Below are 26,278 nucleotides of genomic sequence, written 5' to 3'. Positions count from 1 at the left end.
AGGAATAGACTTAATAGAGGGGGATTCGACATCAACATCCCAAATATGAGCCAATTACGTCAATTAGTCCTGCCTCACCAGTTTCCTACCCCGCACGAAAGATATGACCTTAGCTGACTTAGGCTTGTATCCCCTTCCTACTCTAACCTTTCCCTAACAGGGATCTCTAGAGTTACCAACTTAGTATTACAATTAAGCCCGGTATAGTAGGGGGACAACCAAGTCATGCCTAAGATTATATCAAGTCAGTCATATTCAACATAACCAAATCAACCCAAAACTGAAAATCCATAACACAACAGAACAAACACGATAAACAAGAATGACTATGACTGACTCTTCAACTGGGGTAGAAACATGGATGAGGGCATCAAGTATATCACAAACCATATCAAATCTCAAGGCAATTGAAATGACACGTAAGAATAAGAATAACCCATATCACACAAAATAATAGCCATATGGGCACAGACAAGAGTAGCACTAGTGACCACTGCATCACACCTCAAACTCAATTTTACCTAGAAAAACATATAACTGAGCCCTGTCATTTTGACGGGCAACCTCCTCGCCTGGCTGCATTATTCATCTACTTGTATTACCATTTCCCCAGCCTCCACGGCCTCACTGATTCCGTCCTCATATGCCCAGGTTCTCCACAATTTAACACACTTTACAACTTATATTCGATTGTTGAACAATGAATTAGATCGCGGGGGTTAGTTTGGGTACTATTCGGGGTCCATAATTGTGACTTAGGGAAAACATGGGAGACATGGCTGAGATTCTGTCTTGCCCTATCCCGCTCTGGCAGGAGGAATCCAGCACTAGCGGCCTTGCCTTGGCGGGAAAAGTCCCGCCCCAGCAGCCAAAACGAAAACAGAACCTCTGCCAATAATTTTTATGGGGTTCTTCCTCTTTTCTAATTTTCCCAAAGGTTCCCAGCTCTACCAAACGTATTTAGGATAATTCTCTAAGCTAAGAGAAATCATATTTATCCCAAGTAAATCCCACGATACACGAATCAACTCGTGCTCATTAATTTTGCACCACAACCCACACATCCTCAGGATACACCCAGACATTCACACGATCGTCACACAATCGCAAGACAAGTCCAAATTCTTTAATTTGTTCGTTCTATAGGTGACCATTACTGATCATCTAAGTTGTACTACCCCTAAGACTAGATACCAATTGGAACCTTCTCAGTTTTCAGTTTGCTTTGCTTATGGCCCCTCAGTCGTGACCACACCGTCTAGTTCACTTCGTTGAGCTACCAATTGGAATCGTGAGATACCAATTGGACTCAACGCATACCACAAGTGACAATAGTAGCTAACGAGCCTCATAAAATTGCTAATTTCACTCATAGAACTTGGTCGAACCCAGTAACCGCCTCAATCTTTAACTGATTGTAACCAGACCTTAAATCAATCTTAAAGAAAACTGATGCGCATTGCAACTGATCAAAAAGATACTCTATCCGAGGCAGTGGATACTTGTTCCAAATGGCGACTCTATTCGACTGTCAATAGTCTATACATATCCTCTCTTACTAGTGATGGTGTTACCACTTTTGTTGATCTAGTTTGGACCATAGAGTAAAAGAGGAAAGATACAAATTTGTATCACCTAGATACCAATTGAATTCAAGTCATAACACGAAGAAGTAGAAAGAAGTGAGTTTTTCCTAAAGTCCTATAGCCTCTCGAAAAAAAGTACGGACGTCATCGTACCGCTCTGCAAGACTCTACTAGACCCGTTTTGGTACAATGAGATCAACGAATCTAGGGCTCTGATACCAACTTTGTCACGACCTAGACCGTCGTGATTGACACCGAGACAAACCCTCCAGTGGGAGAACCATTACTACAACCCAAACTAACAAATTTTATGAAAACTAAGGCATTTATAGATACAGAATTAGGTTTAAACAAATAACTAACCAAACTAATGCGGAAATTCAACCCGTAGAATCTGAAAGTCAATGTACCAAAACTCTAACAAAATTCATAAGTCTAAACAAGAAAATCATCTAAAGAACTAGTCTAAGTCCGTATAGGATGGACTAAACAAAAAGAGAACTCAAGGCAGCCCGAAAAAACTGGCTCACCCTTGAATTCGAATCGACGATCATTGATCTTCTGAACGAGGTCTGTCAATAGCCGTCAGAAGATGTCATGTACTCAACAAAAATAAGAGCAAGTGTAGTATCAGTACACAACCACCATGTACTAGTAGGATCACGTGGCTATCCCACTAAGTGTAACATACATTAGTCAATACAATAATATAATCGCATGCACATATCGAACATATATAATATCATCAACATATACGAACAATGAACAATTTCATGATTCTCACATATTATAGTTATATCAATTTAGAGCAACATACTGTCTTCCAATATCAATCATCATTAGATACAAACGAACTCATCACAAGTAGATACACAACACAATTCAATGGTCCTCTCACGGAACCCAATTCAATGGTCTTCTAATAGAACCTAAACCCAAAAAGTTAGCATGCCGGAACGTGGCAATTTGATCCCATATTTATGCCAAAACGTGGTAATCCGATCCAAGTTAATTATGCCGGAACGTGGCAGCCGATCCCATATTTATGTCGAAATGTGGCAACCGATCCTAGTTAGTGTGTCGGATCGTGACACCCGCCCATTCAACAAACCACCATCAAAATCACAATGTATATTCTCACAATCATACAACAAGAGGTGATTCTTGGCATACAATTATTCAATTATCCTCATGTACAGCAAGTGTGATCAATAATGTAACATTCGCATACATACATATATCATAATGAAGCAAGAACAAACATACATCACACAATCATAGAACCACAATCATCACCTACCTCGAATCCAAGCTTGAATCCCCTAAGTCATTTGAATCTTCCCTTTTCGGATTCTTTCCGCTTGTTCTATGTCTGCAAACAACAATTTAGATGCAAGCATCAACATTCAAATGTCTAATTATCCGAATTATAACAAACCCAATAACCCTAGACCAAACCCAAGATCCTAATACCCAATTTAGGGCTTTTTCCACCATAAATTCTAGATCAAAACCCTTCCCATCGATAATGACCCACTAGATTACGTTCTACGATCAAAAAACGGATTCGGGGAGTTAAAACCTTACCTTTAGCCTCAAGAATGGTGAAAAACGGTCAAGAAGTCACCTGGGGTCGCCTCCTTAGCTCTAAAAATCAAAAAGTGTTAAATAAGGTTGTTTAGGGGTTTATTAACGACTTTAAGTCGCGTATAGCCCGCCACGGCGGACCCATTCCGCTACAACGGCCCCACTCTGGCGGCTCCAATCCCGCTTTGGCAGCCTACACGAAGACAGAATGTTACATGTTCACGCTAAGATCATTTTCGAAAGTTCTACTCTCCGAAATTCGGTTCCGTAAAGTCGTACAGGTTCCTTAACGTCTTAGCTATCTACTAATGTGGTCCAAATCATAATTAGATCACTCATTAATTACCAGATTTTCCTACACCTTAATGACTCCGATTTCGTCCAAATTTGGATTACGTTGAGAAATTCCAAGTTACTACGAAAAAGTTTTCTGGCCCCAATTTTTTCTTCATTGACTTTTCCCTAACAATGGAAATCAGGTCGTTACAGTCATCTATTTAAAATTGAGGATAAGTGCTCTTTGAAGATTTTAAGAAAGAAATTACTTTGTAGATTAAGAAATTAATTATTTTAAATGATAAAATTTTACAAAATGCCAATTTTATAAAATATAAAGTTTAGTTTCAATATTAATTTTTCTACTAAACATTCATTTTATTATTTCTTTTCAAAACTATTATATTGTCTTTCAACTGAAATTTAGGATAACGTAAACTTACAATAAGTAATAATGTGTACCAAGATATAATTGAAATTGTTTTATTTTATATTATCATTCTTAGTATTAGTAAAAAACAATAGTACATAATATTGAATATCATGTTCATAAATAATAATTCATAGCTAACATGCATAGAATCTGAAAAAGAACTTATATGCTATCTTTTTTATATTTTTAAATGAAACTTATATTCCTATCTTATTAAATTCATCACCTTGAAAGAGGAGGAAAGAGCGTAAACTTGACTCTAAAAATTTCAGTTGCCTCCTCGCCAGCTGGCCCCACTCCAAAAAAAAAAATGTATAAGAGCAAAGACAAAATTGTTTCATTTTAAATAATGTAAAAGTAAAATTGACGTTTTCTTTCTTATTATAAAGAAGAATTAATTTAACTTATTTTGAATAAGTTTGAATATATTTTAACCTATTTTTCTTTAGTTTATAATTAAGAAGCACACGAAAAACAGAAAGAAAGAAAAATAAAAATCTCAATTGCTCTAATTTTTATATCAATAAAATTGATGAATAGTCAAAATTGGCGATTCTTCACGCTTGTGGACCTATATTTAGGATATGAATTTTTTTTTTTTTATCTTTGTACTATTATAAATAAATTATGTTTTTCTTTAATTATATATTTTGATATTTTTATTTTTATCATTCTACCTTAAGGTCATACTCCTTGTTTCAATTCAATATCTTCATTAAATTTGTTACATCTGACAATTGATAGTTTTATTTCTTTCTCTCTTTTTTTTTTATAGTGTTTTTTTAGCTTATTAATATTTTACATAATATCAAACATCTACATACGATATCCAACTTAATTAGGTAAAAAGAAATTACTTAAATCATGAAAAAAATTGCATTAAGTACTTAAATACGTATTCTCGTTTCAAAATAATTATCACTTTAGTCTTTAGTAATAAAAATTATTCCAAGAAAGTGTCATTTGATAAATACAAGATAAAATTTGTATATTTTTCAATTATATTCTTGTAATGTTCTTTTTAAGAAAATTTTTATCAAATAAAAATAATTTAGTAAACTATGTATTGTATATATATTTTAAGATAAATGTTATTTTTGGTAAAATGACATTTATTTTGTAATGTTAAGATAAATTCATTTAAAATCTCTCGAAATAATGATTGTTTTTGGGGACCATTAATTATTTTTGCAATTATTTGAGTTAATAATTAGTGAAATATATGCCGTATCGAGGTGGAGCCAAAGAAGTTGTTGGCTTTATATTTAGTTTTTAATTTTGATTAAGAAGCACACGCCAAAACAGAAAAAATAATAATAATAATTAATAGTACATAGTAAAAATCTCAATTGCTCTAATTTATATCATTAAAATTGATAAATAGTCCAAAATGGGAGATTCTTCACAATCCTGTGATACGCTTGTGGACCTTCACATTTAAGTATATTGCATCGTAGTAGTTGTGTTCGTAGGTCGAGTTGGTTTGAATTTTTTAAAATAATAAATTAAATTAAATTATATTCCAAATCAAATTAATAAAAATTGTACTAAACTATCAACTTTGATTTTTTTTATTTTTTTTTGGGGGAGGTAGGGGTGGGGGTTCGGATTTTTTAAAAATTGATAATGTCTTCATACAACACATATAACTTGTACTTAAAATATTTCTTTAATCATAATAAAATATAATTACCAATGTGTTTTTAATTTTTAAAAATAACACAAAATATGAGATAAGTTATGACATTGTACTATAATATTCAATAAAAAATAACCAAAACAGATAAAAACAAATATTGTTATTAATAAATCATAATAAAAAATGATCATAATTCAAAAGTACTAAATGATGTAAATGTAAATATAAATATGAGTAATTTGATTAGCAAATATAATTATTCTGACCAATCAATCAAATATATAACTTGCTCATATCAGAATTTGTACGACCCTTTGCTGAATCAAATTAAAAATGACAAGGTATCAAATATGTCAAGAATCGATAGATAAAAAAAGATGCTTTTTATGTTGAGACAAAGAATTTAGAAAAACATATGTACCAAAAAGATTACAGAAAATTATTGGCAGCAGAGAACTACACCAGTTTGTACAAAAATAAATTATAAAAGAATTGAAACAAAACTAAAATTTAATGTACTATAACTAAAAGTATTATCGTAACTTTATTAGTATAAAATTGACGAACGATTCATAAAGTTCAAAGCTAGAATTTTAAATCTTATTCATGGGTTCAAACCTTCATAAGTTTAAAAGGAACGATTCATGCAGTGCAAAACTAAAGAAACATTCATGTTTCAAGCAACCTATCTAAGTTCTTCCGTAATTTAAGTAGGAATATTTCTATCCAAAATTTATTTTCGCATTAAAGTATGACTATTTTCCGATTACTTTTCAAACAATGACTTGATGTAATTTTTGGAAGGTCTCGCTCGAAGTAGACCTACGCCAGCTTGTGCATGCCTAGCAAAAGGATGCAAATTTTTAAAACTTTGTTTAAAATCTTCTTAAAATTCTTTGATTCAAGACAAATTGAATAGGGATTAATTAATTATGCAGAGATTAGTTATATACGAATTGATAATTAAGCGTAATGATCCTTATGGTCAATTTTTCGTCTGAATTCATTTTTCCAGTTTGAACCATCCAGTAGTTTTATTATGTAGTTTATGACTTACGAATTATGGGGTTTAGGGGTAGATTTTTTGTTTTGGAAGTTGAAAAGTTTGACCAAAGTTAATATTCTAGGGTAATAAGCTCAAATTCAAATTCCGACAATTATATTCAATCTAAAAGGTGACTAATGTCCCGAAAAAATTGAAAATATTACTAGATTTTCATGTGATACTTTTACCAAAATGCCTCTTTGCTAGTGCACTAATATCTATAACAAACTATAGATATTATCGTTTATTTTTTTAATAATATAGAAAGAGAGAAATTCTTTCTTAATCAAAAATGTAGAAAGAGACTTCAGTCCTTGATATATGTATATCAAAAAATGTATATGCAATAATTTTTAATGTATCACATGAATATTAGAGCATTATAGTGATACTTATCATACTTCTCAATGTATCCCAATATGTATATACAACCTGTATCACCAAAATTCCTACATACATGAGTATAAAAGCAATATATTATATTACATCAGTCTATGTATCTCATTATGCACTAGTGATGTAGCCATATTTAGCTCCGGTTGGCCAGTCAAACACCCTTCATCGAAAAATTATATTATGTATACAAAAAATTGAAGTATATAGGTCAAAAATTATTTTTCATACATATATATTAAATCTTGGATACCTTTAACGAAATTTCTAATGTAGCGGATAAGCACATAAAAAAAATGTATATCTAGACTTTGAAATCACTTCTCATAAGTTTGAGTTGTCTCACAAGGTAATATGGGTTGCTATTTCTGACGGGTTAGTTTGGGTTTATGCCCAAATTAGCCCATTTATTAAAAATAAATAAAAAATTTGCTCAATCCATTAAATCCTGGATGAGTCAAATGGGCTTAGACTAATTTGATTCGGGTAACTTTCGCAAATAGCCACTATAATAAACTGAATTATGCTCCATAATTATGGTTTGCATATTTATGGACTATACCTACAGTTTAAGCTGTCTCATTTGTATAATTCTCGAATTTGGATAATTCACAGGTTTGTATAATTTTCGGGTACATTTGTATAATTCAGTTATTTTTGTATAAATTCGAAGTAACGAATTTATACAATTACAAACATCAGAAGTGTAAACATTTATACAAATTATATTATACAAATTCCAACTTATTTAAAAATTATACAAATTATATTATACAAATTTCGAATTATACAAACGTGCAAATTATACAAAACAAAAAAGCTGAGCCGCGTAATTATAGCTAAAAGTAGGTCGCAAATTATATTTAAGGCAAACCATAACTATGTGAACTAATTAACTAGTATATGTTCGCTTATACACGTAATTTTCCCTTATCCTTCTTAATCACATGTTATAGGTTGGAGAGTTTGCCTTATAGATGGATTGTGACAATTGGATCTTATACTAGGATCAACTCTTTTAAAATACTAGCCAACTAATCCTTTAAGGGAATTTTAAAAAAATATACAACCCAACACTTGTTACTCACAATGTTCATACACTCCTATACATTATTCTACAATAGAATTTTACAAATTAAGAAAAAATATTTAATAATATCCCTAAATTATCTCAGATGGTTTAAATTAAATATATCCATCATCCACCTATCTTGCTACCTATTTGCTCCTTTTTTTTTTGGCCCACGTTTAGCCTTATAACTAACCTCCTTCTATTTATTGATAATTATTTATTATTTATTTTTTGTTGTTTTTCTTTTTAAATTGACAATTGCGTCTCAAATATGTCTTATTCTCTGGTATAATTTTTACCTATTATTTATTATGTGTCATTTGCGCCACTAGCTTGTTGTTAGCTACATAATTTGATTCGTTACTAATTCTTTATTTTCTAGTAATAATATAGATCCATAAATTGATTAATATCAATACACGGCCTCTGTATCTTGGTATATGTAAGGTCTTTAGGAAAAAAATTAATTGATTGATATAAGGAATCAATTCCACACTTTATAAATCGTTACCCCCAATTTTAAAAAAGAAAAAAGAGAGGAAGAGAAGTGTTTATTTTCTGTGTGGCTTGCGAACTATTGCATGAATGAGGGTTTACTTGTATCAATGACAGAGCTAGAAATTCACGAAGAGTGTCCAAGAATCGCATAGGTAAATAAAAATAATTTAACAAATGAGTGCACTAAAATTTTGTAAATCAAACTACGTAACATTAATAATTAATTTTTTTAATTAAAAAATATGTCAAAAGTTTAAAATCAAACTATAGAGTAATATTTACCTTTAATGTTCATGTTTATTTAATATGAACTGAACGAACAAAGAAAAAAAAAAGAGAAAATCATTTTTACGCTTCAAGATTTCACAAATCTCTGATGATTGACAACGAGATATGAAAAATAAAGAGTAAATCAAACAATTTTTTTAATGAAAATTCTAGTGGAAGTAGCTTTATAAAAAAAAAAAAAATTGGATTTGCATATTAAATTTAAATTAAATAATAACTTTTAAATTTTATTTATAATTTTAATGAAAAGAAACAAAAAATCAAAAGTCAAATCGAGTAAAAATTCATTTGGATACAATTTTTTATTTATTTTTACTTAAATTTTTAAGTTGATCTTTAATTTAAAATTATTTTAATATATAATACAATTTTGAAATATCAAAAAGAACAGATTTATTAACAATGATTTAGAAATTAATTAACAGCTCTTTTAAAAATGTTAAAAAAACTGTAGTGAAATGCGGTCACTAAACCCTTAGCTTAAACCAGGGGCGGCTCAACGTAATTGGGGGCCTAAAGCGAAATTTCAATTCGCGGCCTAAAATATAAATACACTTCATATACGTATTTATTCAAAACAGAAAAATTACACTATTAAGATGAAAATTATTAGTACTTCATATTGTTTTTTGAGTTACTAGTTTTAGGTAAGATTTTATCAACAGAACATTGAAAAACATCATTTAAGTGAGACAATTATTATATGCATTGTTAACATAATGATATAAGTAATAAGTTGATAAATATTAAATAAAGATAAGAGTTAGAAGTTTAGAATCATAGAATTTGACTCAAAAAGTTGATGACTTGGTATACCTCATTTTAATATGCTTAGAGTAATGCTTGAAACTAAAATTTAAAAAGAAATAAAAAAGAATTTGTAATTCATTTGTTCAACACTTTTCACTGTTAATTCTTATTTTTAACAAAGTACAAAAGATGTTAAAGTGGATAAAATAATTTATTTTTAAAAAAATTATACTTTTTATCATAAATAATTAATTTTTCTATAAAAATTTTAACACATAATTTATTCTTGACAAAAATTTGGGGCCCCCGAAATTTGGGGGCCTAAGGCAAAGGCCTTATTTTTAAAAGCATAGAGCCGGCTCTGGCTTAAACTCAGAGGCTACAACAGATGGGCCAAGAAACTCTATTGTTTTAAGAGTGTCCAAAAAGTCTTATTTAATCATTTAAAGGATAATTTTATTATAATTTTTTAATAAAGAGTGTCCACTTGAACACCCTCAAACTAGTCTAGCTACGTCCCTACCCTATGCGCATCCAAAAGAGAGTAGCTGCGAATTTCCTTTGTTATAAAAAAAAGAAAAAAAAAATGTATATTGTCCTATAGTATGAAAGAATGTGAAATCATTTTCCTTAATTTACGATTGAGTCGAACAAAAGAAAACAAGACAAAACATATCTTTCCAAATCATAGACTTTTGAAACTTGATATAACTTTTTCTGAAGGGAGGTGAAGTCATAATTTTAACTTTATGAATTTTGAGTTTTATAATTATCATTTCAAGTATTAATAACTGAGTTTTAAATTTAGTATATATATATATATATATATATATATATATATATATATTAATAATTTTCTAATATAAAAGATATATTACTTAAATAATAATTACTAAATTTGATCAAATTCGTACTCAGACTTCTAACTTTGCCTCGAAATATAAGTCAGTCAAAGTGTTGGTGATCACATAAGATAGTGGACCTTTGTCCTACCGACGCAAATATCTTCTATTATTTTGCGGCCTTCATGAAATCTTTTTGCATGGCCAATTATTTTCCTAATAATAATAATAATAATGTCATATGAAAGCTCTCAACCAATTAAAAAAAAAAGGACTGTGATGGTACGTAACTACACCTCAGGCCTAATTAATAACCACTCTTACTAAAATATCCAACATGAAAGTCATATACAGAATTCAAAATTTATGATTTCAATAATTGTCTTTAAATTATTGTTTTTTTTTATTTTGATTTACGTGATATATTTTTTTGTTTGATCTAAAAAAAGAATGATGTTTTTTCATAATTAATGTAACAGTTTAATTTCGGACTTCTCATTTTACTCTTAATGAAACGATGATTCATAGCTATATGAATTTCTGTAATTTATTTTAGATCACAAGTTTCATAGGTTTTCTTTTTTCTCACTGCTAAAAACTTATTATTTTTCAATTGAAAAATGTAAGTGGTTTTCCCAGATATTTTGATTGTATCGGTGAGAAAAGAAAAATTAGTAATGTTTTCATACTAAAAATATTAGGAAGTTACCTATTATTTTAGTGAGAATCTATTTCTCATCATGTATTTTTCTCAAGATTCGATGGGAATGAGTGAATTAATCATGTTGTATAGCTCAATCTTTTTTTTCAATAATTCACGGTGGAAAAAATCATTGTTCTAGAAGCATCTTTTATATTTTGTGTCCAGTCAGACACTTTCACATAATTAGTGTTTGTTATAGTACTATAGTCGTACCCTTGTATTTCTTGTTGCTATTGTTTCTTTCTTGCGACTTTACAATGTTTTTCTTATTAACTACACTATGCTTTCTTCATTATTTTTTTTCTTTTACTTGAGTTTGATGCACTTTAGTCGAGAGTCTTTCAGAAACAATCTTTCTACCTCCACAAAGTAGTGATAAAGTCTACGTATACTCTACCCTTCCCAAACTCCCACTTAGTGAAATTTCACAAAATATGTTATTACTATATATAATTAAATATTTATAAATTTCTTCAACATTTATACATTTGGACAAAAACTATCAAATTTACTTAAATCATATGCTAAATTGTGGTTATGCTCTAGTCCAACATTTCGACATGAATTTATACACACAATTATGTAAAAAGCACTATTTTTTTAAAAATAAACATTAAGTTTTGAGTATATAATTTCATAATTCATAAACAATATGGATAAATAGTTGAGCTTATCAAATTTAAATCTTGAATCCGTTCAGGTAAACTACCCCTCTCCACATATATAATTAATTTTCATTTATTAGTAACCCTTGGCATGTTACAGTGCTGCTTTTGCAACTATATCAGTAAAATTAAAATTAAGAACTATATATTACCCACTATACAGATTAGTGGGAAGAAATTAAATACACTAATCTTAATTAGTAGTTAATTACACCCCATTATCATAAGGAAAAGACGTAGAATCTAACCATTCTTCCCCAGTAATAAACTCCGATACCGTAAAATTAGCAGCATCGTAATAGTCCATTATATGATAACCCGACCACGTAACCCGATTATCAACCCCTGAGGCGGGCCCACTGTTTTCGTATTCTCCGTAGTATAACGTATCCAAACTTTGATTTCCGGACCATTCTTTCCATCCCTCCGGATTAATAAAACCGTCTATATACGATTCTAGGTAAACTGTACGAGAATAATCTCTCCACGGTCTACCTAGGTAACTATTAATAGTACTAGAATTATAGTACAAATCCTCTGTGGCTAAAATTGAACAATTTTGTATCGAAATGCCAGTATATTCATAGGGTGAATCGCGCGATTGAGCTGTAATTACTGTAAATTGACCAGGCATTGGTAACCTTGACACTATGTTACACCCTTGGAAAACAACAGCTGCGTTACCGAAAATGTAATCTACTGTCCCGTAGATGTCACATTCGCGGTAAAATTGTCGGAATGAGTGGGCATAAAGAGTGTCTTGGTAACCGGTTATGGTGCACCGGTAGACGGCAGCTAAGTCTGCATTGATACGAAGAGCAACTGCTTGGTGCTTCTCGGGTCCAGCTGTGTTCTCAAAAGTTATGTCACGGGCTAAAAACCCTTCACCGGATACCGCTGAAAATCAATCAAAGATAAAAAAAAAAAAAAAATTCAAATAAATCTCTCTATATATATAGGAGTTCCACCATCAAATTATTAAAAAGACTATTGATTGTAATTATATATATAACCATTTATTAGTAACTTTAAATATGAAAAACAATCTTCAATAATAAGAATTCATGTGTTTCACTCAAAATATCTAATTCAAAGATGAGAGTCGAAGAGATAATAGGTTCATTTTCGAATCATTGGGAATGGGTCACAAGAAGGATCGGATCGAAAAAAGGGAAAAACTAGTTTCAATTATAAAAATCACGTTGGGTTTATTTCTTTTGACTTATTCAGATTTAGCGGAAGGCGATTAGGACCCCACACAAAAAGGAAAGGTTAGGATGGAAAAGTTAGTACTATTACTTCATCCTTCATTAGAATCTAGGATTTGAGCCCTATTAGATAGGGGGTCGTCTTTATTAGGGGTTTATGAAACATTTTACTTCATAAAATGAGACTTTCAAGCACGGAATAACATTTAGTCAGATCTTAATACGAGAATACGTAAAAAAAAAAAAAAAAAAAGAGGGAGAGGGAGAGAGAAAGGCTAAGTGATGAATTTACCAACAGTGGCAGATCTGAAAGTAGTCCAACCATCAACAACACTTCTATTACCAGTAATTACAGTAACATCACTTCCATCTCCAAGAAAAACAATGTTAGGTTTCCAATTTGGAATCTCAACATTTTCTTGATAAATACCTTCTTTTATATACACAAATATCCTATCATAACTGTTATTTGGGGCGAAATCGATAGCTTCACTTATGGTCTTGAAATTTCCACTTCCATCAGCTGCAACTGTATACGTCAAATCGTCATTCTGATCATAATCGTCATCGCTCTGCAATATGTGTCTGTCTTTCCGAGACAGCCACATCGGCTCGCTGGCTGACAACAGCCGGCGATGCCTATTTCCATTCCCCTGTTTCTTAAACAGAGTACTCTGTTTTTTCCCCTGTTTTTTTCCCTGTTTTGGAAACAGAGTGCTCTGTTTTTTAACAGAGTACTTCGAGAGCATAGACAGAGAATTACTAACATGCTCGTAAGTACTACTCAGAGTGTTAATCAACGTAGATTTCAATGATCCACTACTCGAATCGAGTCCTTCTAAGCAAGTAGCTTTGTTTGTCAGTGCTGCACTGAGAAACGTTTTTGCATCAGCTAAATGTTTGGAGTTAGCTGATGCAGTATTGATCCTGGAGACGGATTTTTTCAAAGAAGATATTGTAATTTGATGGAGGTCTTTGCAATCTTGCACAATACCCTTTTGTTTTTCGACAAGATTTGAGCGTCCAGCAGAGGAGAACAGAGTTGTGAGGTGTCCTGTCTCTGATATGGCTGTTTGAAGAGATTGTAGGAGAATGTTTAAGATGTTTGGACTAATGTTAATGGAGATTGACAACTTGTTTGTGTTGAAACATGATTTTGGATATGGAGTGGAATTGCATAATGATTTTAAGGAAGATATATGAGTAGTGTTCAATGTTGATGAAGAATTAAGAGAAGAACTTGCTTTGAAAGAAGTTGAACAAATTAATATGATCAAGAGAAATTTGGTAGTAATAAAGGAGGAGCCCATAATGACTAAGTTGGGAATGAAGTGAAATGCTCCAAGATTTTCACTTCTTATATAAAGTAATAAAGTATGTATATTCTTTTAAAGGTTAATATTATTATCATATTGGTGGAAAAGTTGATGAAAATCACTATAAATGGTGTGCATAATTTGGGAGCTGATGGTGCTTGGATGTGACACCCAAAGCTAGCCCAAATTTTACGATGAGTCTAGGATTTTGTTCATTTATCGATGTGAGATATTTTATTTATCATTCCTTTATATAGTATAGAGGCAGATTTTTTATTAAAGGAGTTTAAAATTGAAAGAAGTAAAACACACACTAGGCGAAAGGGTTCAACATCTACATATAAGCATAAAAAATAATTTTAACCATTTATAAATAACATAATTTTCCACCAAAATAGATCCCTGGCCATAAGCTGGCTTTGCCCCTGCCTTTATATTAGGATTCAAACATTCTTTATTTATGATGTTATTGTTTAATGCGTGCATATTTATGAATCAGGAGTATAGGCTTACTTGACCTCAAAAATAGCTTAATTTTTTTATAAAAAAAAAAGAAACAAAATTCATCATGGCCATCTCAATAAGTTTAGGGGTCTAAAGTCAAACTTGATAGAGAGACTTTAATTTGTTTTTTTGGTTATCATATGTTGATTGAATAACTATATATACTCAATGTAATTCTACGAGTGAAGTCTCAAAAAGGTAAGTAGAATGTACGTAAATCTTATCAAGTAAGAATGTAAACAATGAAATTTTTTGATGAAATAATATAATATAATACTATAAAATAAGAATAATAGAACCCGTCCCCAAAATTTCAAATAGTTTATATAATAATATTGAAAATAGGTGCGTTGAATTTGATAAGTTAATACAAAGATATTAAAATAATATTGATATTTTACAATTCTTAAAATTTAGAAACCACACCAAAAGAAAGAAATTTGATCTTTTATAAATAATAATTATCATATTTTGCATAATACAATAAGTTTGACTCGTAAAAAAAGATCTATTTTTTCAATTACTCTAACGACCTTACATTAAAGAAAGTAAACAGTTACCATATATATATGAGAAAAATTAGGGACCCTTAAATATTTGAAGCCCAAGTGATTATTTTCGATTCATGTATCAGTCATTTCTTTTTTTTTTATCCGACGTAGGACTTTTCAACCGACACACAAAAAATTGAATTTTTTTGTTGGTAATGATCTTTTTCTTGTGCTGATTAGAATCTTTTATGTCAGGAAGAACTATTTTTATCTTTTTGTGACATTTAGACAGTAGTAAAGGTGCAGATAATGGTTTAATTTTTTAAAAAAAGTTTATTCGAGAATTACTGTCTTTTTTCTCAAAAATTTTAAAAATAAATAAATACTGTCTTAGTGTCTTTCACATGTGAATTCAAGCCACATACGCCATAAAGTTGAAAATTGTGTCCGTGGGTGAAATTAAAAAGAATGGAGAATGCTACTGTCATTTTATTTTCTTTTTTCCACTTTGATACTATTATATACGATGATGGTGAGTCGTTTTGTATTTGAGATAAGAATAATAATTTTATTTTTATATATGAATTGAGGTACTAGTTTGTTTCGAAATCATTTTTATGTAATCATTTATATTAAAATAATTGAGTTATTATTAATTTTACATATATATATATATATATATACACACACAAAAGCTAAATCTCTTAAAATATTTAAACCGATGAAATATTTTTACTTATTCCGTTCCATGTACCAAATAGGTCTTAAGGGATTTCAGAATGAAAATGACCAAAAAGAATTGATTAATGAATTCATATCAAATTATAACTAACGAACCGTTTAGCCTTAAGAATTATTTATTTTTAACTGAAATAACTTTTTATTTTATTTTAAAATTAGTGTTTAGTGATAAAAATTTAAATCCAAACTTAGAGTTGAATTTCAAAGTTTAAAAAGTGCTCTAAATTGTTAATTTCTTTTAAATTTTCGTCTTAGTATTTTAAATAAAATGCTCTATTATTTTACTGACAAAAAATATAACTTCTTTTTCATAATATGAAAAATATTTGAAATCTAGGACCAACGCCTGCTAAATTCTGCCAGTGCTGCTGTTTTATTTTAATTTTTAGCATCAAGATTTTGTGGTTGATTTTAAACATGTCAACTGTATACTATGACAGCCACACACTGAAAAACAGACATTTTAGGTTTTAAAATACCATTCCTTCTCATGTAAACATTACCATTCCTTCTCATGTAAACATTATGCGTGTATATCGAGTCAAGTAATTTTTAATTTGTAAATAATTATTTGTTAATTTGTTGAGGTTAGTGTAATTAATTATATATTAAAAAATTAAGTATAATATGAGACAAATGAAATAAAAGAAAAAAATAACTTTGCAACTCGTTCAGAAAAAGATATTTTTGTCACTATAGATTATTATTTTTAATCTATGAGCTAGGTTTTAAATTTAGGTTTGAGGCAATCATAGTTGATCAGTTCAGTTATCACCTTAACTTGAAGTAAATTTGACTTTTTTTAGAAAATAGATAACAATAAATTTTGTGAAATGAAGAGGTCCGTGTGAGAGACTTCAAAATATTAAATAAAATATAAGGGAATAACAATAATTAGAGGGGAATGACAAATGTAAATGTAGAAATAATAATGCGGGTTCATGTTATTTGTCAAGATATAGATGAGACAACAAAATAGATAATTACCTAACAAACATACTATAATTATTTTAAAATTGTTTAATTTTTCAATTATTACAGCAATCTTCACATTAAATAAGGTAAAACGTTATTATATTTTTACTCATTTTTTTCCTCAAAAAGGTTGGAGCCCCGAACCATTATTTTAGTGGCTTGATAGTCAAGTCTGTGCATCCCTATTCTCATTGTCGGATGGAGTGTTCAAGTATTTTAATGCAAAACATAAGTTTATATGTATAATCGTAGTAAATAATATATCTGAATCCATAATGTGAAAAAAATTTAATAAATAAAATATGTCAGTAAAGTTGATATATACACATACAATAACGATTAACGAAGGATATAGTACGAGTGGAATGGAAGAAGAGCTTCAAAGTAACTAGTAAAATTGTTATCATGTGATCAAAAGAACACAAATTCATACCTTAAAAATAGTCATTGACAAAAATACAAGATAAAATTACCTACAATGGGCTTTTATTTTTTATTTTATTTTTTATAGTACGAGTGGAATGTCAATATCACGGAGATCTTTTGAGAATTTTAAATAAACGCACCAGTAACAGTTAAGCTAATTTGTAGCTTAATTGAAAAAACACTTTCACGTGAATCTTTTGTCTCAATTTCAATATAGGAATAATACTCTATTTAACTTTATGGGACTCCATTCCAACTTGGCAAGTTGCCAAACCTACTTTCGATTTGATTGCCTACTAGAAAATTACTCCACATAAACGAATTTAAAAGAAAAGTAAGATAAATAAATCCAATCAAAGAGAATCGACGAAGTGAGTAATAAGTATTGACACTTATTTCAGCATCACTTCTTAATTTGAATATACAAAATTAATATTTTAAAGTGAAGTAGTACGCAACGTACACCTAATCACCTCTGAGATATAAATAAGACTTTAAATTACACAAAATAAGAGTTTTGTCGAAATTTTTGACAATTCATCTCTAAATATTTAGGTGTTTAAAGGATATGGAATATATTTGACAGCTCTCGAAAGTATAAAGTTTTAAATTTCTTTTAGATTAAACATTGTATATAGCAGTAATAAAGAACTAAAGAGAATTGTTAAATAACTCAAATTGAATTAGAAAAAATAGAAAAATAAGTGTGATAATTTCCTCCAAAATTGAAAATCCACAAAGTTCAATGCATCTCACTGACAATCGAGGAAAAAGAACAAATTAAAATGCACATGTAAACTAATTAATTAGTGGGAATAGATACATATGCAGCCAACATACTTTCACGTGAATTAAAATGAACTACTCTATAAATACATGTACCAACAAATGCATAAATTAAATCTGTTTTATGGGTCCACAAAAATTAGTAACTTTTACTGTGTATTTGAATTTTAAAAAATTATAAAATATTTATATATAGTTGATTGTGAATTAATTATTATTTTATGTTTATCTGAGATTATTGTAAAAAATTTATAAACTTTAAAACTTGGATCAACACGATGCTCTTGTATTTTTGTTAGAACTTAGAAATATGCAAATAGACCATGTGTTAATCCGTCAAGTTCCTATTTAATTTAGCAATTAGTTTGAATTAATGATGCCTGTGAATTTTAGGGGGTTAGTGATACGGTTTGATCGGTTATTTTTGTCCAAAAATTATATCATACACTAATTTTTTGGTTATTGATCTTTTGGGCCTAACCAAATTTAAATTTTTCAAAATTGGCTCAATCATCTCTATTTTTCTTCGATATCGTATGATTTAGTAGATTTTTGATGAAAAATTTTAAACGCCAGTCACGTTATTTTAGTTGGTGATGAAAAATTATACATTTCTTATGAACAGTTGAGAGACTAATTAATTTGATTTTTAAGTGCTCGTGATAATGAGAAACTGATGCAAAACTGACATATTCTTTTACATGGCTTATGTCTTTTTTTTACCCCTCCCGGCTCCCCCAGGAGCTTTCATCTTTTTACTTTTTTGATGACTCGAACTTACAATTTTAAGATTGAAAATGAGACTCGAACTTACAATTTTAAGATTGAAAATGAGAGATACTTACCATCCGAACAAGCCTCTAATCGGCTTAGTATATCAACAAATAGAGAGAGAACATGAAAATTAATCTATAGAAAATGCACTACACCATCAAAAATAAAATATATATGAAAGACGGTGCTCTAAAAAAGTGGCAAATTCATATAAACCAGGTGCACTATTGGTGGTATTATCCATACGAGTGTAAGATGCACAATTATCCATGAAAAGCTCTGGCAAGCCATACTGGGGAGTGGGGAAAAAGCAATGTCTCTCAAGAAGGGGATGATCACTCAATTATGATTTTTTTTTTCACTCAACTTTGATTTTTAATTTAAAAATCACTCAACTATGAGTTTTTTTTTTTTTTTTTTTACAGAAAGTCACTGAACTTTGATTTTGTTGAGTGACTTTGTAAGTAGAACATATATAATTGAATGACTTTCTGTGAAAAAAGTTCATAATTGCGTGACTTTTGAGTTAAAAATCAAAGTTAAGTGAGTTTTTTTTGTGAAAAGAGTCCATAATTGAATGACTTTTAAGTTAAAAATTAAAGTTGAGTTGACTTTAGATTCAACAATGTTAAGGAGCTAAAGAAGACAAAAAAAGATCACATGTGTATATAGATTCTTTAATTTTATTTTTTGTATTTAAAAACTATACGAAAAGTATCACAAGTCTAACAAATATTTAAAATAATTGAGAAAGTGATAGTGAAAAAAGAAACTATTTGACTCCTCAAATAGTAACATCTTTCATGAAACAGGGAGTATGAAGATTGTGAAAAGGGATAACAATGGGAAAAGAGAACTTATATACAAACAAACCTAAAAGATGTCAATCCTCATTTGTTTACACAAACTTAGGAACATCTTGGGACATATGAAAAAACTAAAAAAAAGTTTCATGTACACAAAAATTTTGGGAAAAGGATGATCTTTGCGGATCAGATCATTCATATAATATACAAAAAGAAACTCCAGACGTTTGAGATCTTAGGGGTTCTTGTGCATTGAAACTGTACACGCATTTGTCCTCCTTTGTGTCAACATATCTCGCTATTATACTGCGTATATGGATCAAAATTCAGATAGAGAAACAATGGATTATCGATATATCTGTGCAAAGTATCTCTATTCGTGTAAACTCTCGTTGCAATAACCACCACTTGTTAAGACCTGTACAAGCACCATTGATTATGAATACATTACCAAACATGTAACATTTATGAATGAAGCAATGCACAATAGATACCCTTTTTCTTCAGAGGGTTGTTCGGTTGTTTGTTCAGTTGTCCAGACGATATCTTTTAATCCTGAAGAGAAGTTCTTGTAGAACTGCAACTTTTAAGGTTCAATTATTAGAGGAGAATTCATATGTCATGATTAAACGAGGAATATAATTAAACTAGAACGTAACGTGCCTTGTGAAACTCTAATGTATCACCACCAGTTTTTCGGAGCTCAACCAAATGCAATGAGGGTGCTACTTCAAACACCTGAAGCAACAAGTATACAACAATGTACCACATTGATGAGAGGTGGAATATGAAGTCGTGATAAAAGAAAGTCGAGCTCAAGAGGTGAGGATTGCTCAAGAACATATAAGTAGTCCAAGTGCATGCATCATCACTAACTGATGTGGGAGAATCAACATAAACGAACTAAGTAATCACCTCTGTTGCTACAGCAAGGTGGCCTTTCCTTCCGGTCCTGTCGCCTTGTAACTTCATCTGGAATAGTCAAGGATACGAAATTGTTTTTAGACGGTCAAATCCTTCCTTCGTAATACAGTCAAATTACACTAGAGTCAATTGATATCAGTCAAATCCAAACATCCAATACTAAAAGGTGCAAGGTGTTAGTTACCTTGTAATTTTTCTTCTGGACACTGAATCCCAATGGTCTTGCAGTTTCCTCAATTTTGGAGATAATCTCATTAGCAGGCGACCGGGAAGTAAATTGTGTTTCTCTCTTGACAAGGGCCTATACTTTGCCAATTCATACTATTAGAAAATGCATTAGCAGAGGAATAAACACTTTTTCGACACATTCTATATATGGTAAAGTCAGATTATGTCCAAGTATCGTACTCGAAGATCAAACAACATGACACCCTTACTGTATTGTGCAACTTTCTCAGTCTAACTATACTTAGATCAAATGGAATTTGAAAGATCATATACCGTAGACATGTCTGTCAGGGTGTTAACAAGTGTCTAGTAATATGAAAGTACTCACCTGTTTTTCGAACAAATTTTCTAGGTTGAAACTTTTTGACCTTGAAATGAGCTCGAACGCATTGACAGAAGCAGGTTTTTCCTTTCTTTCTGTAATGAGATGATCCTGCAAAACATAAAATAAGCTATCATTTCACACAGGATGTTTGGTTCTCGATACAGCTTATAAACATAGTTGATCTTATTAAGCTCCACTTATATCCTCTATAATTACATTAAGCTAAATTTCTCAAGGAACTGTTTAAATGTCTCTCGCTAATGTAGGATTTCATGTCTCAACTTATTGACAAATCATTGAGGCGCGATGTGTAGGCAGTGGAGATAATTGGAAAGAACTTGGTTTGAGAAAAGAAAATGTTACTTACATCCGAGCCATTGAAAATGGCATCAATGTCATCTAGATTGACATCTTCATCTTGCTCAAAAGGAGGCGGCTTGTAATCTTTCTTGAACCATTCATCTTCGAGGATCTCTGGAATAGTGATCCTCTGAAACAAAAGATTAGAAATCACTCATCATAATACATAAATAGACACTCAAACTTGGCCTCAACTGGAGAGGATTGCACATCTAGACACTTCAACTTAGTCTCATCTGACAACTTAACACTCCAACTCGTCCCCACTATGTCTCGTGGACACTCGTTGTTGAAGTGACACATAAATTTTAGAGGTGTCTAGATGATCATTTTGTAAGTTGGAGTGTTCAACTAACACAATGGAGACGAGTTGAGGTGTGTTTAGATGTGCAACTCAAAGCTAGAGTGTTAACTTGCCAGCTGAAGCCAAGTTTGAGCGTTTGTCGATAGAAATAGCTCATTCCAGGACTGCTCATTCTAGATAGTAAATAAAGCAAAGATAAAAGGGACTTACCGTGAGTGGATTCGGGTCAAGAATACGCTTGATCAGATTCTTTGAGCTGGAGGACAACCATGGTGGAAGTGAAAAAGTAGCCTTAAGGATCTGAGAGCAATTTACAAGCAAATTTATTCAAATAACATTCTAAAAATAAACGAACAAAGAATTCCAGAAACATCTCTGATAATAAGAAACTTTCAGAAATTACTTTTCGGTATAGAGCATTTAGGTTTGGTTCATCAAAAGGTAAGTATCCAGCCATTAGAACAAAGAGAATGACTCCGCAGGACCAGACATCAGTTGTTGTACCATCATAGCCTTTGTCAGTTAACACCTGATACAACACTTCTTGTTAAAGGCATGAAACAGTAAGAAATAACTACTCCCTCCGTTTCAATTTGATTATCTGGTTTTGACTTGACACACAGTTAAGAAAATAAATAAGCCTTATGAATTGTGTGATCTTAAATGGCAAAATGTCCTTTAATATTGAGGTCTTAAACATGTCATGTGGGATGTCAGGAGTAAAGAGTTGCCAAAAAGGGAAAGAGACGTTCTTTCTTAAACAGACTAAAAAGGAAAGGAAGACAAACAAATTGAAACGGAGTAAGTTACTAGTGTGTAGCTGTCGAGTAACTACTCTTAGGTTGTTGTTACCTCAGGGGCGACATAGTTTGGTGTGCCACAAGCAGTATGAAGAAGTCCATCGTCCTGAATAACATTGAGAGTATTCCATAATAATACTAGAGAGTGAATGTGATTGAAGTGAGGGACAGAGTGAATAGCTCTTTATATACTCTTTAACATTTCAATCGTACAGAATACTTACTCGAACTTGCTTGGAAAGTGCACTCAATCCAAAGTCGGAAACTTTCAGAGTACCAAATGAATCCAGCAATAGATTCTCAGGCTACAAATCGCATAACTCAATATTAATACTAGTCAAATCGTGAAGGATGGTATCAAAAAGAATGCGATCAAGGATCAGAAACCTTCAAGTCTCTATGGAAAACACCTCTACTATGACAGTAATCAACGGCATTAATAAGCTGTTGAAAGTATCTTCTAGCTTCGTCTTCTTTGAGTCTGCCATGTCTTGCCTGTAATATATCTTATTTATAAGGACATTCTCATTGCAATACAAGCGAAAACTTAAAAAAATGAACGTGTAATCCACATTTAACAAATAGTTCCAAGAAAAAACTATTTTACCATTTCCTCCATAAAATAGGGGAAAGAGAAAAAAACTTACAATTTCATCAAAGAGCTCTCCTCCATGTACATACTCGAGGACAATATAGATCTTCGTCTTGCTAGCCATAACCTAATATGTAACTAGAGTTAGAATAAAGAGAATTACAAATACATGAAGCAATATTCTACCCTCTACGAGGTAAGCATAAGGTTTGCGTACAGTCTACCCTCCCCAAACCCCATTTATGGGATTACATTGGGTATATATGTTGTTGTTGTTATTACAAAGATATGAAGCACTCAAGAAAACTGAGAAATTTACAAGAAAATTGTATGTTTACGAGTGACGAGGAAGAAGCCAGGGCAGAAGGAATACGACATACCTCAAAGATCCTTACGACATTTGGATGTCTGATCAACTTCATCGTTGATATTTCTCTTTTAATCTGTCAACCAAAGTACATCATGGATCACATAATCGCTTTTCCTTTATAAATCAAAAGAAATTTGTAACAGGCATTCATCATCTAACATCTTTCATTTTCCTTTATTCAGAACAAAAGCAACATATGTACATTTTTACACTTACTTATGCTAACTAGTTCAATTACACATCATAACACTTTGAATTCACAACGATCTCAAGTGCTAGTAACTGAATTCTAAATTTAATTTTTGTACATTTTTATTGAATTTCATAACATATATATATACAACGTTTGAGCCAAAGCTATACAATAGCCTATATCCACCCTTGGATGGAAAATGTGTGGACATTATATATAATTCCTTAATAATGTCCACGCATTGCACGGGTACGTATACAGGGCAGGGCAGGGGAGGTACCTGTTCCATAATGTTCTGTCGTAGGACGCGATCACGATTGATGATTTTGATGGCTACATTTTCACCTGTTTGTACATTTTTGGCAAACTTTACCTTAGCAAAACTTCCCTCACCTAATGTCTTACCTAATTCGTATTTCCCTAATCGTGTCCTGCTACGACTAAATGGCGATGACGTTGACGTTGAACTACTCATTCTCGTAAGAGTTCTTGCAGATATCCCTATTACCTGGAAACCGAATGTGAAGAGGAAACGAAAAATCCTTACGGGTTAGATTGCTCGTATTTTTAATAATAATGATAATTGGATGAAAAGAAGAGAATAATATGCGAGACTTTCTCCACAATTTCATGGCTAAGCTTTCCAAAATGAGCGGCAAGTCTACAAAACAGAAAAAAAACACTCTTAAAGAGGAATGAAATTGTATTATTGTCCCAAAATAAGTGTAGTTTTAGTAAAAACAATAAAATAATTTTTTTCGATTATATCTTTATTATGAAATAACTTTTATTTTCTTAATTATGTATGATTCTCAAAAAACTTAATATAAATGAATTTATATCATTTATTAAAAGTTTGGCTCATTTATGTCATTTTTTTTTTAGAAAAAGTTCATCCATGTCATATATGGGCCAAACTTTAAACGGGTGACATCGATGAGCCTTTTGAGAAAGTTCAATGACATATTTGAGCATTTTTCTTTTTAAAAAATGATTTACTTAATGATGTGGATGAATCATAATTGACCACACGTAAAAAATGATTTTGCAAAATCGAAACTTTTTTCAGTTAACAAATAATGACATGAATGTGTCTTTTCTCAAATGAAATGGTGTAGATAAACCTTTTCTTAACTTTATCCCTACTTTTTTATGGTTTTATTTTTTAAAAAGTATCCTTATTTTTAGTAGACTTTTTTTTTACTTTTCAAATAATCACCATCTCTATTTTAAGAAGAGTTTGGGAAAAACTAAAAGGATATCTTGACAAATTATTCTTTAATTGATGTGTTTAAATATCTTTCTTAACGAATGTGTCATGCACACCAATAATTCATTTATATTGCATTCTTTTGTTTTCCAAATGGTTCGGTGTTCGTATTGGAGTTTCGATTAAATTTGAATCTCATATTACAAGGCCCATTTGGGGATGACGCTCCCAACAAGATTTTCTCCATATCCGAGCTCAAACTTGAGACCTCTGGTTAAGGTAGAGTAGGTTAACCACTACTCCATAATCCATGTTAGTAATGTCAAAATGATTAATAAGATTCATAATAATCAAGAGGAAAATTTTAATTACTCTTTATTAAATAAGGGTAATTTAGTAAATTGTACATCATATTTGTTAATTTTCTTACTGAGCGTGCTAAAGTGGCACTTATTTTGAGACGAAAGAATTACTTCATCTGTCCCAAATTAGATGTGCACTTTTTATTATACACAGTAATTAAGAAACCATTAATAGATTGATTAACCTTACTATTTTGCCCTTTGTTCATATTAATTAGCCTCTTGATAAATTTTTTTTATTGTGTCTTCAACGTTTGTTTAAACTTCCAAATGTCATATTAATTGTAGGGGTAAAATGAGAAAAAATTAATTAATTCTATCATAATTTAGTAAGTGATCAAGTAATATGAGGCAAATATTTTTAGTAAGATGTCCATCTAATATGGATGGAGGGAATATAATTTTAAATTGGATAAATTACGCGACTAAGCAAACATATACTAGTTAATTATTTAACATAGCTATAGTTTGAAGAAATTAATTTTCGCCACTAACATATAACCATATTTACATGAGCCACGTCCAGAATTTGTATAATTCGGCTCCTAATTGTATAAGTCCAGAATTTGTATAATTCGGTTCTTAATGGTATACATCCAAATTTTGTATATGTTTATCCTAGCTCGTATATATTATTATCCTGTTGATACATTTGATTTGTACACCCTCCGTTCACTTTTACTTGACACACCCATTAAGAAAATAATTATTGATATAGGTATTTTATCAAACTATCCCTATTAAATGATGTTTAGTAATCCATCCGTTCCTTTTTATATGTCATCCCTTTCTATAAATAGTTGTAC

The 26,278-nt window shown here is 30.8% G+C and overlaps 2 protein-coding genes across 2 annotated transcripts; both read right to left on the bottom strand.

The window, feature by feature from the left end:
* Positions 1-11,832: 11,832 nt before the first annotated feature.
* On the bottom strand, positions 11,833-14,299 carry LOC125869027 (probable pectinesterase/pectinesterase inhibitor 12). The gene is made up of 2 exons (XM_049549583.1): positions 13,278-14,299; positions 11,833-12,674 (listed from the first exon to the last, which is right to left on the bottom strand). Exons 1-2 carry the CDS (start codon positions 14,293-14,295, stop codon positions 11,986-11,988), a joined length of 1,707 nt encoding a protein of 568 aa, XP_049405540.1. The 5' UTR covers positions 14,296-14,299; the 3' UTR covers positions 11,833-11,985.
* Positions 14,300-20,041: 5,742 nt separating this feature from the next.
* Positions 20,042-24,409, bottom strand: LOC125867509 (CBL-interacting serine/threonine-protein kinase 9). Its single transcript, XM_049548037.1, has 15 exons — positions 24,181-24,409; positions 23,718-23,780; positions 23,393-23,464; positions 23,133-23,240; positions 22,970-23,050; positions 22,798-22,851; positions 22,349-22,474; positions 22,156-22,245; positions 21,649-21,771; positions 21,285-21,389; positions 20,913-21,029; positions 20,720-20,776; positions 20,468-20,542; positions 20,299-20,381; positions 20,042-20,222 (listed from the first exon to the last, which is right to left on the bottom strand). The coding sequence occupies exons 1-15, from the start codon at positions 24,373-24,375 to the stop codon at positions 20,216-20,218; spliced, it is 1,356 nt and encodes a 451-aa protein (XP_049403994.1). The 5' UTR covers positions 24,376-24,409; the 3' UTR covers positions 20,042-20,215.
* Positions 24,410-26,278: the final 1,869 nt, after the last annotated feature.

This window comes from Solanum stenotomum, chromosome 6 (genome assembly GCF_019186545.1).
Source record: "Solanum stenotomum isolate F172 chromosome 6, ASM1918654v1, whole genome shotgun sequence".
Classification (NCBI taxonomy): domain Eukaryota; kingdom Viridiplantae; phylum Streptophyta; class Magnoliopsida; order Solanales; family Solanaceae; genus Solanum; species Solanum stenotomum.
This window is presented reverse-complemented; position numbering and strand designations above follow the sequence as displayed.